The sequence below is a fragment of the Lactuca serriola genome, chromosome 3 (genome assembly GCF_051521515.1).
Source record: "Lactuca serriola cultivar US96UC23 chromosome 3, Lser_US96UC23_V15, whole genome shotgun sequence".
Taxonomy (NCBI): Eukaryota; Viridiplantae; Streptophyta; class Magnoliopsida; order Asterales; family Asteraceae; genus Lactuca; species Lactuca serriola.
In genome coordinates, this window is record NC_136410.1 from 6,153,746 (window position 1) to 6,172,590 (window position 18,845).

Here is an 18,845-nt window from a genome sequence, read left to right on the forward strand (position 1 = left end):
CATAAATTTATATTTATTAGGGTATAAATTTATAACATTTATATCCTAATAAATATAACATTATTAGATTATTAATTCTTTTAGTTAACTTTTAACTCTTTTTTTGGATTAATTCTTTTTTATCGGAATATTATTTTTAATTTATTATTTTTTATATAATAAATATTATTTTATTGGATTATTAGTTTATTAGTTTGTTTTTTAGATTCTATTAATTTTTTTTTAATTTTATTAGTTCCACCGCAAAATCGCCAGAATACGCAAAAACATCGCCTCTCATCATCGAAAATCATCGGGATAACCACAAAACATCGTCATCAGATATTGGATAGAAACTCACCAACTTTTTCCAACCAATGATGACGGTAGTCACCTGTGATAACACCACTACAATCACCTGATCACCACCACCACTTTTAATGTTTGTAGGAGTTTATTAAGCATTGTATGAGATATGGAGGATTCTAGCAGATTGTGAAGAGGTTGTCGTAGGTGGCTATATGGGATGTTGGGTGGAAAAAGTTAGTACGGTTTACGTCAAACCTTCGATAAAGGTTTTTGGCATTGAATGCAACGATTTTCGTTGATGAGCAGGTAGTACTTTTGCGTATTCCGACAACTTTGTGGTGGAACTAATAAAAGTAAAAAGAATTAATAGTATACATTAAAAATAAACTAATAAACTAATAATCCAAAAAATAATATTTATTATATAAAAAATAATAAATTAAAAATCATATTTCAAGAAAAAAGAAATAATAATAAAAAAGAGTTTAAAAAATTAACTAAAAGAAATTAATAATCTGATAATATTAGATTTGTTAGAATATAAATATTATAAATTAAAAATAATATTTATTAATATATAATAATCCAATTAGAAGAATTACTCAAATAAACAAAATTAACTAAAATAAATTAATAATCCAATATGATAATATTTATTAATATATCAATATTATATATTAAAAATAATATTTATTAATATATAATGATCCAATTAAAATATCCGATAACAAATAAATAAAAAGTTTAATTAAAAGAAATTGATAATATAATTAAACAATATTTTTTTAATATATAAATGAGTATATAATAAAAATAACATTTATTAATATATAATAATTCAATAAAAAAAAACATGTGTAGAAATGGTCCTTATAGTTTGGCTTCTGAGGATAAAATAGCTATTTTAAAAAAGTTAACAGTTATGTTGTTAAAGTTAATGGAAAAGGGACCAAAACCACAACAAAACTTGTTGAAAATGACCAAATTTACAATTTTTTTATAGGTTTCGCCCTTAACCACATGTAAAATGAGAAACCTATTTGGATCATTTTTGCAGTTTTGTCTGTTTAGAAATATACCTAAATGATATAATACAATTCAACTGCCTTAATATGCAACAGTTGATGGTAAATAGCTTAACTGTTTTCAGAGATGAGATTTTATATTAGGGCGTGAGATGAGATGAGATTGCGTTCTGAGTAGTACACTAAGCTTTTAATCAATATCTCAATTACATGATGATTAATAACAAGTTAATGACTGCAACTTTGTAAAACATTTTTTTTGTAAACTTTTACACCACATACATGGATGGATGGATGGATGGATGGATGGATGATCATTAAATAATAATAATATCTAAATATTTACCAAAGAAACAATATTTTACATTACAGAGCTTAGTTCAGCATAAGCATAATAGTAATGGGAAATGAGGTGGATCATTGTTTGTTTTATTAATATCAATCAAGATAAATTTTAACATCAATACCATTATCAATAAGGGATTGAACAACAGCTCTAATTTTACCTTCAAACTTATCCCTTTCTCTGGGTGTATAAGAAGCTGTGTACACATCAGCTTCTCTAGCCCTTTCAGACAAAATCCTCCCAATCGCCAAACAAGCAGGAATATCTGATCGAGATTGAAGTGCTGCTTTTATGTCCTTTGAGTTTGTCCCTGCAACTGCCACTTGTCTGCTTGTTACCCTGTGTGTCAACGAGGCTGAAACAAATCGCTTTGAGATGAACACATCTAGAGTGAAGGGCTCCATGTAAGCTATTGTACGCTGTTTGAATGATATGTGCTTGTTTGGATTCTTGGATTTCTTTTCCTTCTGGTATGTGTATGGACGACTGTTGTCATCGTCTACAAAGTCCTCTACTCCAAAAAAGCTTCTTGCTGAACAACGAGCCTGCAACATCAAACCCAAATGTTTCAAGATTTCGATAACAATAACATTTTGATCTTGCAAATTCACCACGTACCTCACCACTGTGAATATGCCTCGTAATAGCCTGCAACAAGAATTTCGACTTCTCGCCTCCATTTGTATATGGCATACAACATATCCTTTTCAACATGATTCGCAGACAAATATAAGACAATTGATCGAACACCTGGTGTGCAACAAAACAATCCACAATCCTCAACAAATTCCAAGTAATGTTACACCATTCACAGATATATGTTTACGATTTGTACTCTGTCAATTAATCATGTAATAAAATAAATTTCAAATCAAGAAAACTTTTAAGTGAATTTGAAATTTCTGAAAACAAATGAACTTACGAAGCGACAACAAACCAAGAGCAAGCTAGGGTTTTGTTTTTTATGTCCGACAGATATAACGCTTTCCTTGATTAAAAGAAAAATGCAACTGGGCCTATGTTTTAATGGATTCGGGTTAGTGCTCCATTCCTATTCGGTTATAACAATAAGATCCGACCCGTATTTATCTTCCAAGTTCCTAACACAAAATGCGCCCCTTTTACATAATCTGTTTGGTTGCTGTGTGTAACTTGCAACAATGGCGGTCTCTCTCAATTCCATCACCTGTTCCTCGTATTTACACCCGCCTCAGCCTTCTCTCAGGTCAGTTCTCGCATCAACACTCGGTTTCCTTTCGCTAATCGAAACAACGACTTTCCATTAACTATATATTATGTTGTTTATTCGACAGCTTCGGAGACAAGGTTTTCGTGGGATTACGGCTTCAATCTCCAAGTTAGATTTTTTTTTTCGTCAATTACTTCCTCTTATCTTCAATTTTCTTATCGACTCATTCTCTAAATGTTTATATTCCTTTTCTGCGCTAAACAGATTCTTATGGAATTTCGAGACCTAATCTGAGTGCTGAACTGCACAAGAAAATTCATAAAAGTATTGAACCCAGGTATATACCAAATCCTATACTCTATTCTTAAGTTTGAATCAATGTTCTATCTTAATGTGTTCCGATTGTATAACATCATTGTAAGCCACATTCCTAACGAATTTGGTCCCAAAAGGTGCGCTGACACTTGGAATTCAACATCAAAATTTGTAGAAAAGGGCTAGATCTGCTAACTCTAGTATCAGTATTATGTATGAACAATTTCAAGCAAGTGTTATGACTTATGACCTACACATATAATACAATACACCTTCAATTTCCATAACAGTTTACCTCCATTTTCAGGATTGGCATAAAGCCAGCAAGGGGACGCATCACCATGATGCCAATTGGGACTCCAAGAGTGCCCTACAGGGTTCCTGGTGAAGGAACCTGGCAGTGGGTTGATTTGTGGAATGCTCTTGTAACTCCTTTAGCTTTTTTTTTTCTAAATTTTATTTTGTAAAAATCCCCAAAACTTAGCTGATAGATATTTTTATTCAATTTCTTTGCAGTATCGTGAACGAGTCATCTTTATAGGTCAAAACATAGATGAAGAGTTCAGTAACCAAATTCTTGCAACAATGTTGTACCTTGACAGTGTTGACAATTCCAAAAGAATGTATATGTACATCAATGGCCCTGGTGGAGACGTGAGTTTTTTTTCTGCATCATAAATGAGATTTATAAAATGTATACTTGTAATGTGCTTTGACCTTGACTTTCCATGTTTTTTCAGCTTACTCCAAGCATGGCCATTTATGACACAATGCAAAGCTTGCAAAGCCCAATTGGAACCCACTGTGTCGGATATGCCTATAATCTTGCTGGCTTTCTTCTTGCAGCTGGCGAAAAGGTGATTTTACATTTTTTAAAATTTTTTTTTTTGGTAAACGAATGCAAAAAAGCAATGAAGTAGTATGATATTTATCTTTTCCATTATTGTGATAACTGTAAAGGGTCAACGGTTTGCAATGCCCCTTTCGAGAATTGCTTTAGAGTCGCCAGCTGGCGCTGCTCGTGGTCAGGCTGATGATATTCAAAATGAGGCAAACGAGCTTCTAAGGATCAGAGATTATCTTTTCAAGGAGTTAGCTCAAAAGACAGGCCAACCTGTGGAACAGGTATAGTATCACATTCTTACTAGGGCAAAATGGTCATTTCACTGATAAACCATAATAATAAGTAATAACATGCACAGGTTCACAAGGACTTAAGTAGGATTAAGAGGTTCAATGCTCAAGAAGCTTTGGATTATGGGCTGATTGACCGAATCGTTAGGCCTCCACGTATAAAAGCAGATGCACCAAGGCAAGAAGCTGGTACAGGTCTCGGTTAGTCTAGTTAGTTGTCATTCAAATGAAAAAAACTCTATTATAGTCCTTTTTCCTTTTCCTTTTCCTTGTATTTTATTTATGTTTTATGATTAGGAGTGGATATAAAGCAAACTGATTGTTTCATACATCTTAGAATATGCTGTGATTACACATGATGACAAATGTGTTGGGTGTATAATATATGTTGGGTATACGTATGTCATTAATTTTATTTGAGTAAATAGTAATAATAAGATAGAACACAAAGTTAAATACAATGGAATCATACATGATTTTTTAATGCATGAAAATCACTGAAAAAGGAACATCACTGAGTGCCAATCGTCTCATTCCATTACCATCTAAAAATATTCCCACATCTCTGCAAATCACCTTACAGAAGTTACACACAGTGGGACAGAAAACAAACTTATAACCATCATCAGTTTTCTCAATCTTAAACCAGTTATCGAGTGTTTCGCGTCCCGGGTTTCCTTCTACACCTCCCACCATCACAAAATACTGCTTTATAGATTCATCGTATTTCAGCCTCCATACATTTGACTCATTGCAACGGGTGGGAGTGGGACCCATGAACTTGATGTTGACGTCTGTGGAAAGGCGGATTATGCCTTTCTTGGGGTTGACTGGAGAGAAAGTCAATGGCAATTCGTAGTTGTGGGTGTGGAATTGGGTAATGCCGGAAGGGCAGGTGTTGTTGGTAAGTGTGATTCCGCCGCCCTTTCCGTCTCTAGCTGCCGGCATGACATGGTAGTTGATTCCTGGTCGGAGGTTTTTTCCGGTGGTGTCGAGGACGGAATCGGGAGCGGAATTGGCTGATAAGAGAAACAGGATCAGGATGAATGGAAGTGGAATCAAGATGTTTGACTTCATTTCCAAGTGGATTATGGAATTGAGAATGTGAGTGTTATTATTGGTATTTATAGATGGAAAGTTTGCGACGTGGGTTTGGACTTTTGGAACCCAATTTGGATTTGGGTTTCTACATATAGCCTATCCTATAGAAAGAAGCAGATGCATTTATGTAAGATATATATAAATATGGTCAACGGTCAACAGCTCTCTCAACGAGATCTGAAGGAGTTGGGTGAGAAACGATTGGCTCTCCTTGCGCCCACATTATATTATTGCTCACAGAACAATTTATTAATTTATTAAATGATAAATAGTCTTCTTTTTATTATCTAAAAAAATGCATTTAACATATATTTTAAACAAAATGAAATATGCTAATATGCTATTTAGTATTTGCTTTACATATACCTTTACTTAGAGAAGTTCATTTCTATAGAATAATATCAGTTATTTTGATAAATTCCTTTCTTTTTGTAATATCATTAAACAAATGGGTATAAATAGTTTACAAGAGAAGAGGCCATAACTAATTGGGCCGTACGCCGTACCCTAGCCAACTATCAAATACAAGAATACAAATACATAATAAATATCGCTAACAGCCCCCCGTAGTGAGAACGGGAGGGGACTCCCGGACATTTAAGTTGGACCGAAAATCAAGAAATAACGATGAAGGTAGACTATTTGTGAATATGTCGGCATATTGAGAGGAAGAGGGTACATGAAGCACACGAACATGACCTGTAGCGACCTTGTCTTGAACAAAATGAAGATTAATTTCAACGTGTTTTGTCCGTTGATGTTGAACCGGATTCGCAGGCATGTATACGACGCTGACATTATCACAATAAACAATGGTGGCCTTGGGAGGAGAGTAACGAAGCTCAAGCAAAAGGTTACGTATCCAACATGTCTCAGCAACTGCATTAGCGACACCACGATATTCAGCTTCGGCACTTAAAGTGACGTCGTGTTCTGTCATTTAGAAGACCAAGACAGAAGATTGTGACCCAAGAAAACACAATAGCCAGACGTGGACCACCTGGTGACTGGACACCCTGCCCAGTCAGCATCAGAGTAGGCAATGAGATCATGATTTGGAGATGAGAACATTTGAAGACCATGATCAATAGTACCCCTGAGATAGCGCAAAATCCGCTTAAGAACGTAAAATGAGGCTCACAAGTCACGAGGATCATGCATGTATAAGCAAATTTGTTGAACAACATAAGTGATGTCAGGTTTGGTAAACGTGAGATACTGCAGAGCACCAGCTAAACTGCGATATAAAGTAGGATCCGCAACAAGAGGGCCCGACCCATCAAATTTGGTGGACAGATATGCCGGTGTGCTAGCTGGTTTACAATTAATCATAGAGGCACGATCAAGAATCTCGGTTGCATACTTTTGTTGAGAAAGAAACAGACCTGTAGTAGATCGAGTAGCCGAAATACCAAGAAAGTAGTGAAGGTCTCCAAGGTCTTTCATGGCAAACTCAGCACTTAATAATGAGGTGATATGAGACAACAGTGGAGTAGAAGTACCAATGAGAGTAATGTCATCCACGTATAAAAGAATATATGCCATATGAGAGACCTGACTGTAGATAAAAAGAGATGAGTCACACCTGCTATGAACAAAACCAATACGTGAGATAAATAAGGCAAATCACTAAAACCAGACACGAGGAGCTTGCTTGAGACCATAGAGAGATCTCTGAAGTAAGCAAACATGAGTAGGCCTGGATGAATCACGGAAACCAGGGGGTTGTTGGATATATATTGTCTCATGAAGATGCCCATGAAGAAAAGCATTCTTGACATCCAGTTGTCGAATAGGTCATTGATGAGTAATGGCAATACTAAGAACAATGCGAATAGTGGTTGGCTTAACAACAAGACTAAACGTCTCATCACAGTCTATAACGGGTCTCTGACTACGCCCATTAGCAACCAAACAGGCTTTGTATCTGGAAAGAGTGTCATCTGCATTAAGCTTTTTCTTAAAAAGCCAAATACAATTAATTATATTAACATGAGGTGGTCGTGGCACAAGTACCCAAGTTTTGTTTTTGATAAGACCAGTATATTCGTCTGTCATTGTGTTAAGCCAGTTAGGATCTTTAAATGCCTGTAAATAAGATTTAAGGACAGGAGAAGAGGAATCAACAAGAAGGTTAAGTTTTCGATTTGGTTTGAAAATACCAAGTTTCGAACGAGTAAGTATAGGGTGTTGCGACTAACTGTAAGTGACACTAGGAGAAATAGTGGAAGATTCGGGGGAAACATTCAGATGAATGTTGTTGAAGCTGTTTGGACTGATAGGAGATGATGAGGTAGGGGTCAAGGAGGATGTCTTGGATTGATTAGGAGTAGATGGAGTCGGGGAAGAGGTAGCGGGCGAAAGTTGTGAGGGAAAGATGATCTCGAGAGGAGATGAAATAGATAAAGGGTTGGCCGTCTCCATATTTTCTAGAAAAGAATAGGATGGAGCAATATTTGGTGTCATTGATCCAAAAAGAAAAACAGTTTCATCAAAGACCACATGGTGAGAGATAATGACTTGATTTGTGTCAAGATTGAGACAACGGTACCCTTTATGATTGGTGGGGTATCCTAGAAAAATGCAAGGTGTAGAACGGGGGGATAGTTTGTGAGGAGTAAGAAGGTTGGGAAAGCAAAGGTGTCGCCACTAGCATTTTTGGCTAGGAAATTCCATCCTCAGGTAAGCAAGGACTATTGTGAGACTTATGCTAACACATTTAAGTGTACAATATGAGCTCCTAATGAGCCATGTAGTGTTAGAATGAAATCTCTCCAAGTATATCGAATCTCTCCCAAATCTCTCCAAGTATATGAAATTTCTCCCAAATCTCCCCAAGTATGTGAAATCTCTCCCAAATCTCTCCAAGTATGTGAAATCTCTCCCAAATCTCTCCAAGTATGTGAAGTCTCTCCCAAATCTCTCCAAGTATATGAAATCTCTCCCAAATCTCTCCAAGTTTGTAAAATCTCTCCGAAATCTCCCCAAGTATGTGAAATCTCTCCCAAATCTCTAAAAGTATATGAAATCTCTCCAAGTATATCGAATCTCTCCCAAATCTCTCCAAGTATGTGAAATCTCTCCCAAATCTCTCCAAGTATGTGAAATCTCTCCTAAATCTCTCCAAGTATGTGAAATCTCTCCCAAATCACTCCAAGTATATGAAATCTCTCCAAGTATATCGAATCTCTCCCAAATCTCTCCAAGTATATGAAATCTCTCCCAAATCTCTCTAAGTATATCGAATCTCTCCCAAATCTCTCCAAGTATGTGAAATCTCTCCAAGAATGTGAAATCTCTCCCAAATCTCTCTAAGTACCTTCCTCAGTCGAACACAACTCAAAACCGAAAGAGAAAACCCAATAGGACCCTCTTGGTCCGAAACCCCCTTGGCCCGGACTCTTCTTGGTCCGAAACCCTCTTGGTCCTGAACCTCTTAGCCAGAACCCTCTTGGTTCGGAACCTTAAGTGATGATCTGTATGTCATAAAACAGAAAATGCGTGTCATAACCCGCAGTCATAAATTTACGCAAATTACAACTTGACCCTTTTTCTTTTAACTAATATGGGCCTGAGCCGATAAATTTATAGAAGGGAGGGACCATTTTTACCAACTCCGATAATTTTGGGTCATTTTGATAAATGTTCAAAATGGGTTATTTTTCAATAAACGATATGAAACAAAAACGATAAGGATGAACCAAAAGAACTATTCTCGAACACAGCTCGCCTTTACAAACTACACTACTTTTCAAAATCACTCCTTATAAGGATGAACCAAAGTAACGACATGCACACATATACCCATGATTTTCAAAACAAGACTTCAAATGATTTCATAGAAGATATCGAATCTTTTTAAAGTACAATGAGAACGATTCTAAACAAGTGTAAAACGATTTTATACAAAAACACTTATGAACTCACCAACTTTTTAGTTGACACTTTTCAAAATGATTTTATACAAGGGACGCGAATGCAAGACTATTTAGCTATAGTTTGGAATTTTTCTGCTTATGTCTCTTTTGTGTAACTCGAAGAAAAAAATACAATATGTAAACGATGTAAGTTTGTTATCTCAATGTATGATGTTTGGATTGCTCTTTTTCATTTATACTCAATTGTTATGATACTGCACAATGAAGTCACCCGCCTTTGGACGTTTCCGCCGTCTGGTCTGGGGGTGTAACAAAAGGCATCCAAAAACACGCAAATGATCATAGGTAGGATGTTTCGTATAAAGTTTATGAAAGGGTGTGTCATTTTCGATGGTGGTAGATGGGAGAATGTTCAAGAGGTGAGTAGCCATGTGGAAAGCTTCTACCCAATAAGTGGGTGGAATTCTTGCTTGAAAAAGAAGAGTGTGAATGATGTTATTAAGAGTGTGAAGCATACGTTTGGCTTTACCGTTTTGTAGAGAGGTATAAGGATAGGTAAACCTCATCAGAATACCATTTTGATTAAAGAGTTGATGAAATTTTTGGTTATTTCATTCACCCCCGTTGTCACAACAGAAGGTTTTGATGTCCGTTTGGAATTGATTTTTAACAAGAGCACGAAAAAGCACAAATTTTGCAAAGACATCAGATTTGGCACGTAAAGGATACACCCAAACATAATGAGTAAAATCATCAAGAAAAATGGCATAATACTTAATACCACTGATGCTTTCAATAGGTGCAGTCCAAACATCGGAATGCACAAGTTCAAAAGGAAACTTTGTAATAGAATTAGACAAACTAAAGGGTAACTTAACATGTTTACCCTTTTGACAAGCATGAGATAAAGTAGTCTCTTTATTAGAAGAGCTAGAAATAAAAAATTTATTGACCAAATGTGTGAACACATGTTGACCGGGATGACCAAGACGTTGATGCCAAATAGACGGAGCAATGGAAACAAGAGCTTGAGGAGTTGGAGTGGTGTCTGGATAGAGATCTCCGGTGCTGTCACATCGCATGAGAATTTGTTTGGTGTGGAAATCCTTCATAGAAAATCCAAAAGGGTCAAATTCAATAGTGCAAGTATTTTCACGAACAAATTGACGAACGAAAATAAGATTTTTAATAATGGAAGGAGTAATTAGGATGTTTTTAAGGATGAGAGTGTGATATGGATTAGGAAGCGGGAGAGTAGTGTGTCCCATTTTAGTTACAGGTATAGAAGTTTCGTCCCCAACTAAAACAGATGAATAACTATTATTATCAAAACAGTTTTGAGTATACCTACGTTTGAGTGGATATGTGAGGATGTGTCGGTATCCATATACCATTCCGATTTCCCCGGGTCATTCAATGTCATCGTATTAAACATTTGCGGGAGCGTAGTGGATTCGTTATTTTGATGTTGGGCCGGAATATAAGCATGAAAAGCTTGCTAATTCGTGAAAGGACTAGTGGGCTGTTGAAAAGCAAAATATTGATGTTGATGGGCAGCACCAGATTGGGTTGATTGTTGTCTGGGCCCAGTAATATTAGGTTGAAAGAGAAGGGCAGCATATGGGGGGCTTGGAATAAGTCCGACTAGTGGGCTTGGGAGAAGGTCGGCATGTTGATTAGGCTGATGGACTTGAAACCACCCATAAGCCCAAGTTGTAGAAGAGTGACAAGCGTCGTTTGCATGTTGTTGCTGTTGAAGATGCCCACCATTGAAATTCCCATTGTTGTTGCTATTAAAATTATGTCGACCACCATAACGACCACCATACCGACCCCCACCTCGTCCTCCTCGATTATTCCGGCCACCACGGCCTCCCCGGTATCATCCACGAAAATTAATGTTGGTGTTTGGAGCTTCTATAGTGAGGGCATTTTGGGAAGATGGATTATCTGAGTGAGTAAAGGAAGCTTTACGTTGGTCATCTTGCAACATTTGTTTCTCTTCACATATAAGAATCGATTTGGCATCCCAAAAAGAAGGAAGAGGGTCACGATGTCGTATGTTTATTGCGACATACCTGAATTTAGAGGATACACCATTCAACATATACACCACCAGTTTTGTTTCAGGTATTTTTGCATCCATATGTTCCAGCGATCAGCAAGTGACTTGATTTTGTTGCAATAATCAGTGATGTTGGAGTTTCCCAAAGTAATGTTACGAAGTTCACGATCAAGCTGAATGACTTTGGTTGATATGTTGTTCCGGAAGATTTTTTTAAGATTGGTCCAAATCTCATATGCAATAGTTTGCTTTTTGAATATCGTGTGAAGGAGAGAAGTGGAAAGAGTACCGTATATCCAATATTGGACAATAGAATCCATATGAGTCCAATTGACTTTCGCAGCAACCGACTTTGCTGTGGTTTTTTCTTTTTCTTTTTCTGTCTGAGGTTGAGTAGGAGGTTGTAGATGATGATCAACTCCATAGCCAATACAATGCAACTCAAATAACTGGCGCCAAACGTCATAGTTCATCTGGTCAAGATCAAGCACAAAGGGTATTGCATGTTTGATGTTGATAGTAGAAGATGGTTTGTCATTGAAGATAGTTCCAGACATGATGAGAATGAGAGAATAAGAAGGAGAGAATAAGAATCAGAGGGGAGAAGGCGATAGGAGGAGAAGAATAAGAATCAATCGGCTAGGGTTCTTAGAAATAAGAATATAGGAGGAAGGTTCGCAGCTCTGATACCAAGTTATTTTGATAAATTCCTTTCTTTTTGTAATATCATTAAACAAATAGGTATAAATAGTTTACAAGAGAAGAGGCCATAACTAATTGGGTCGTACGTCGTACCCTAGCCAACTATCAAATACAAGAATACAAATACATAATAAATATCGCTAACAATATCTTCTCTTTATTGATCAATCTATTTTATTTAGTTTCTATTCGTGCGTAAGAAAACAATATCACCAATTATATTATTTTGTTAATGTCATAATGTTATTAATTCTGTTTACTTATGTTTTCATTCCATTATATAAAAGAGACATGGGTGAACTGATGGAGTTTACACATAATTGGGGAAACTGTATGAAGCGGAAAAAATCACTGCTCGGCATCCTCTATGGCACGGTATAATGGATCTGGAAGGCGAGGTGCGACCGACTATTTAAGAGTTTACGTATTACTACAACTAAGGTGGCAGACAACATAAAATCCCTTGTTTTCTCATGGATCAAGTATAGGCGAGTTGGGTGCTCTCTTAAATGGATTGATTTGTGTGTTGACCCATTTTATGATTGTAAAACCTGAATGTTGTACTAAAAATCTATACGTTCTTCCTACTCCTCGGCTAGGTACTTGCTGGTCGGAGGTTTGCAGTATTTTAATAAAATCATTTGCCGGTTTAAAAAAAAAAACGTTAATCATTTACCTCTAGTTTTTAATTATTTCATTATTTTATATATTTTATTTATTTATGTATATACAACTACGTGGGTTTCCATTCATTCTCGAATCTACCACTTTTAGTTAAATTTAATAAGTTTAGTGTTAGAAATTAGGGATGAAAAGATTTCTTGGATTCTTTGAAAGCCATGGATTCACTATCAAATTGAAGTATTTCGATGGTACAGATCGAATACTCAATTGGATAAAATTCAAAGATTTTGAATTAAGAGATGGTGGAAAATGCTCTTAAAATATGTACCGAAAAATGACCAAAAACCGATATATAGTTTTATGTTTGAAAACTATCACCAAACCACCAAAAACGGGTGTATAGTTTTTTGTCTAAAAACCCAGCCAGGGGCTCTACCCTTTGGACCCCGCTCCCAGGGGCGCTGCCTTCGTACCTCTGGTCGTTTAGGGGCGAAATTGTGTATTTTGAATCTTGAAAACATAAACAAGTGTGCACTCCGCACCATCCTAACTTTTTCAATATTTATCAAGATTACTTTTTGTCAACAAATTTAATCATATTACACTTAAATAATATCGATGATCACCAACAATTAGAAATTAGAAATGATCATTGAAATCATCAAAGATTGAAGGTTTAAACGCGAAATAATCATTTTTCATAACTATGACAAAACAAATTTTAATTTTAGAAAATGAATTTTGTAAAAATTTGAAATTGCTTTTTGAATGATTTCATCACAAAATATACTAATTATTTTGCAAGAAAAAAAAACTATATATGTATTGTTGTGGGGCTTAAAATTTTTTTTCCAAAACTTGAATACATATTTTGCATCATATCAAAAATCTCGTAAAAGATAAATTTGTGAAATTCATGACAAAAATTTAATAATTTCGCAAGATTTATTGGTTTACATGACGTAATATAAATTTGAGTGATTATTTAGATTATTTTAGGTAAAAATAAGCTAGTTTATTCGTATAGTTTATTATTTGGTCAACCACATGATAATTTATTTTAGTTTATGAACTAGTTTATAAAAAAGGTATTTTGAGATAGCTTATGATAAGTTTATGAATTTTTTTTTTAATATTTCAAATATGTTTTTACTTATATCTATTCTTTTTTAGATATATATATCTAAATTTCCATTTATAGTATTATTTTACAATGCAATTTAGATCATAATTTTTTTTATCAAATAGTGTTAATTAAGAAACGAACTTATCAGTTAACAGTTAAATTTACAGCAACCAATTATATTTTCTGCTAAAAACTAATTTTCTAGTTAATAAGTCACACCAGACCTACTATGGCAAAAGTTGGCCATTTGGTATGCTAACATCTCCAATTTTGAGCGTTTTGGAGATTATCCAATAAATAAATACAAAATATAGCAAACAAAGTTGTATACTCATTTAAGGTTTAGTTTGAGTTATTCTTGCGATGGATTAATATTGAAAAAAGCTATTATATCTTTATAAAACATATTTAATCCGTAACCTTTTAATTGATAAATAATTTGTAGCAAACTAATAATATATTTAAATCTACGTGTAACATTAAAATTAGACTCTTAGAGTTTTAGACAAAAACAGAGAAGAAAAAAGGTCTAATCACTTTTCAATATAAATATAGATACGTTTAAAACACTAGAATCATAATTTAATTCCTAAATCTTATTGTTTCACTAAAAAAATCAGGAATCGTTACATTTCCAACGTTGAGAATTAGATAATAAAAAACAATATATCTTTATCCTTTTCACCTTTTGTCAAAATAATATTACATATTAAATTATGTTGCCGGAAGTAAACAAATATAGTTGGGGTATCTGATTGTTTTGTCACTTTGTGGGATTTTGAATACGTCAAGAAATTGGATTTTGATAAATTTGGATTTATATTTTTTTGAAACATCAATTCTAATCTACTTGTAACTACTTTTTAAATTCATCTATGTTTATGATAAGACTTGAACCCTCAATTTTAAAGAAGGAGGAAAACACCAGATACCGTTAGGCTATAAATGTTAAATCTTTTTTTTCGTTTGGCCGGTCAAATTCGAAAGAAATTTAATTGTCTAGTGTTAAATAACAAAAATCCCTTTTTTTCAAAGGGCTATCGAGGTTGGAATTTGAAAACTTTGTCTTCTTCGATGAGAGTTTGATTGATCGGAGTTGGTTTTCTGTTGGATTAATCTTCGGCACAATTAGTCTCTAAGAGTTGGTAATTCAATGTAGTTTTCCTAGATATGTTTTTATTTTTCCCCTTCTCCTAAATAATATATATTTTAAGCAATGTTATAATTTTTTTTTTGAGAAAGTAGATAGTCAATCAACTTGGGTGAATGGATTAATCATTACCCCATATATATATATATATATATATATATATATATATATATATATATATATATATATATATATATATATATATATATATATATATATATATATATATATATATATGCTCAGATACAACATCAAAGATTATACACTCATGTGAAAGTTAAATCAAATAACAATGTATGATTCATTTTATGCTCGGATACATAGAAACCGTGTCAAAATGAAAGTCAGTGTTTAACACGATGTGAGACAGAGAATCTTAGGTATATGCGTGATGAGAAACATGTGAAACTGAAATTATGACATTTCTATACCATTTCCATTTTTTTTTATTCTTTAATTTTGACTTTTTTTTCCAATTTGTTGATTTTTTTATTTTGATAATTTGACGTTTTGACTAATTTTGACCACTTATCCCGATTATGATTTTTATTGAGTCTGCCTAATATAACCAATTAGTATTATCCGCATGCAGATGGAGGCTGCCAACTAGGTTGATTTTTGCATCATTGATTTTATGTAATCGAGTTTCATTGAATCAATGCAACAAATTCAAATTACCAAAGAAATAATTCACAAATGAGTTAGATTAGGTTTATCTTAAATCATGTATCCACTTTTGACCATGCATCTTTTGGAAACAAAATTTGAATATGCCCACAAACGTTTCTATTCCATTTAGAACTCAAGAAGTAACTCTCTTACTGATTGCTTTGTTGATGTCCGTATATGTTTGTCTTCCATTTCATCTTTTACTTATATATTGAAAACAAACATCAAAATGTGTTTCGAGATACTTATGATTGAAGTGATGTCATGTTCTTGATCTATCTGCAACCTATCAAATCTCAGCTCAGGCCATTCTAGTTTACGCTGATCAAAACAATGTCTTTTGAACATTTAAGGATTCATATTGGTGTATAGTTATTCAATTTTGTTGGTTTTATTCGGTTGTTGGTGTTACCGTAAGTTTAGAAAGTTTTCACTTTATTATTGTTGTTGTAAATTATAGAAAAGATTGTAAACCATGACTTAAATACAAATTTTAGACAAAACTGCATAACTGGTCCTTGTGGTTATCCAAAAAGTGTGGATAAGGTCCAAAATGTTTTCAAGTTGTATGGTTGGTAAAAAACATGAAACTTCTTGTGGTTTTGGTCCTTGGACTTACTTAACTCTCGTCTATTTCTTTTCGTTTAGTGCAGCACGTGCCCTCCAAGTGAGGGTAATTTTGTCTTTTCACCTACTGGCTCTATGGTTTGAAAGCTCCTTTAAGACCCAACCCACAACGTCTCTCTTCTCATTCATCTTCATTCAGACAACATCTCTTTATCTCTTACTCTTTCTCGTTTAATCGATTTCTTGTTCACTCACAATGGTACAACAACTGTATTTTGTGGAAGAGATGTTGTGCAAACCTCCTGGACAGATTTAAACCCTGGTCGTCGTTTCTTTGCATGCCCTAGGGTTTAAATTAGGTCAATGGTTTTTATTTAATAATCCATCTACTTTTTTGTATAAATGTAGGATTTAAAATATGGTTTTATTGGTTGGGTTGAACCCCCCCCCCCCCCCCCCCTCTCTCCCATGCGTCCAAGATTGACAACTATTATACCAGGATTGTTGAGAACAATCAACAGGCATGAGTTGGATTTAGGGAATATGCAACGTGGATCAACAAAATTGAAGATGTATTTGAGTGTAAGTTGAGTTCTGCTTCTTTTGTTTATCTTCTTTAGGAATTAGGGATTACATGTTAGGGTGTAGTGTTTGGAAGATTGTTGTAATGTTGTGTTTTGGTGTTGGTTTTTGTAAGCTGATCTGGAAGGATTAATTTAAGAATGTATTAATGTTGTGGTTTAAGTTTATGATGTTGTTAATGGTAACTTGTCTTAATGAAAGTGTTAGTTTTTGTTATAAATTGTCTCAGTTGAAATGGTTATGTTAATGGTGTATGGTGTAATGGTAAAAATGTTAGCTGTTAACATTTGGTGTAATTGAAAACTATGATGTTAACCATAACACAATTCCAGAAAGTACACTACCAAAAGCCACTTTAACAAAAAGAAAAAACCCAACATTACCATTAAACATTACCAAAAGCACATAGCTATTGCATAACCAAGTTCAAAAGTGCATAAATATTACGTAACCAAGTTCAAAAGGGCATAAATATTACTTAATAATTAGAGTTTTAAAACATTACCGACTATTACAACCACAAATAAAACACAAAATCCAATAGTCTACCCCTGCAACACTTCAACACTTCAAACATCATTTGCTTGACTAGTACCTCCATTTCCCCCGGGCCCTTGCATGTCCTGGCATTATGGCCCTTGTTCTTACACTTACTACATGTCACACTCACAAATTTCCTAGTTAGCTTCGCACTTTCACATTGACCTTGTTGTAGGTTACCTTTTGACTTTGGCTAAAACTCTTCTCATTAGCACTATGTCTCCTTTTCTTTTTTAGTGTTCCTGGATGCTTGTGGTGTGGTGGAGGGGTAAGGGTTGTTAGACTATCACTCTTTGGCCACATGTTCCTTCTTTTTATAGGGTCGACTGTGAAAGAGTACATGGTTTTCCGTATTTCTAGCTAATATACCTTATGCACATAGGTGTACAACTCTCTTACTCTCTCACCATTGTTTGTCATTTCATTGATTGTCGTAATTGCATGCTTGCAAGGCATGCCTGTTAACTCCCATTTCTTGTAGCAGTAAGTCATATGCCCCATGTCCATAACATGTTGATCATGTCATGGCCCTTTGACCTGGTACTTAATCACTACATTCCATTTTGCAGTGTATTGTGAAACACTTGATATGTTTGCCTGTAATATCCTTTCACCAGTCAGTGTCACTCGACCTGTGCACTTGTTTATCACCTTCATCACATTACATAATCTTTTCATAAGATATTCCCGTATGAACTCCAAACAGGTTATTATTGGTCTTTCCCTCCCATTTACGAGCTTGCTATTGAAAACTTCACACAGATTATTCAACAACATATCTGATATTGCCCTACCTGTTATTATATAGTACCTATTGGTAAGTTAAAGCAATGGGAAATCATGTAAATATATAAAATTATAGAAATAAGTAATTACCTGAGAAATGGCTTGTAGCTAGCCTAGTGATGGGGATGGATTTTCATAAGCCATTCATATGCTTCCCTATCACAGGATCTGAACTCTCTCATCAGTATTTCAAACTTTGGGATGGTTGTGGCTTTAGCACAATTCCACATGTGTTCCTTGTACTCTTTAGTCCTCCATTTTTTTCATATTATCATAGATATGCCTTAGACAATATCTATGTTCAATACAAGGAAATAAGTGTGCAATAGCAGGTATGAGACCCTGTTTACATGAAGTAAATATCTAAATTAGTATGTAAGTATAAGTTATTTGTCTAATAAAATATGTTAAGCACAAAAGTATTTTTTTGTCTGTCACCGATAAATGTGAAGTTTGAGTTAGCATGCAAGTCCAAGTCATCTCCATTCTCCAAGACATTCCAAAAACCATTTCCAGCTATTAGTGTTCTTAGTCTCCATAATTGCATATGCCAGGGGATAGATTCCATTGTTGGAATCTACCCCAACAGTTGTAAGAATCTGACCTGGGAATGGTCCTTTCATGAAGGCACCATCCAAACCCAAAAAATCCCTCATCCTAATATTAAACCCTTTCTTTAAAGCTCCTAAGAACACATACATCCTTTTGAATTGCTTGGTTGAGTTGTTACAGTTAGGCTCAGACTCCACTTGAATTTT

General features: G+C 34.7%; 2 protein-coding genes and 1 pseudogene across 3 annotated transcripts; 1 reads left to right on the plus strand and 2 right to left on the minus strand.

Moving 5' to 3' along the window:
* Positions 1 to 1,630: 1,630 nt before the first annotated feature.
* LOC145091372 (Ribosomal L18p/L5e family protein) lies at positions 1,631 to 2,643 on the minus strand. 2 transcript variants are annotated; one of them, XM_079029070.1, is made up of 3 exons: positions 2,582 to 2,643; positions 2,278 to 2,495; positions 1,631 to 2,204 (listed from the first exon to the last, which is right to left on the minus strand). In XM_079029070.1, the coding sequence occupies exons 2-3, from the start codon at positions 2,371 to 2,373 to the stop codon at positions 1,752 to 1,754; spliced, it is 549 nt and encodes a 182-aa protein (XP_078885196.1). In that variant the 5' UTR covers positions 2,374 to 2,495; positions 2,582 to 2,643; the 3' UTR covers positions 1,631 to 1,751. The 2 variants fall into 2 exon arrangements, with proteins under 2 accessions (XP_078885196.1, XP_078885197.1); XM_079029071.1 differs by having other exon boundaries at positions 2,278 to 2,409; positions 2,582 to 2,639.
* Positions 2,644 to 2,733: 90 nt separating this feature from the next.
* Positions 2,734 to 4,707, plus strand: CLP2 (CLP protease proteolytic subunit 2). Its single transcript, XM_079029068.1, has 8 exons — positions 2,734 to 2,884; positions 2,973 to 3,016; positions 3,113 to 3,185; positions 3,471 to 3,588; positions 3,680 to 3,817; positions 3,904 to 4,020; positions 4,124 to 4,288; positions 4,366 to 4,707. Exons 1-8 carry the CDS (start codon positions 2,820 to 2,822, stop codon positions 4,501 to 4,503), a joined length of 858 nt encoding a protein of 285 aa, XP_078885194.1. The 5' UTR covers positions 2,734 to 2,819; the 3' UTR covers positions 4,504 to 4,707.
* Positions 4,684 to 5,483, minus strand: LOC145091371 (miraculin pseudogene; annotated as a pseudogene).
* Between the last annotated feature and the right edge of the window lie 13,362 nt (positions 5,484 to 18,845).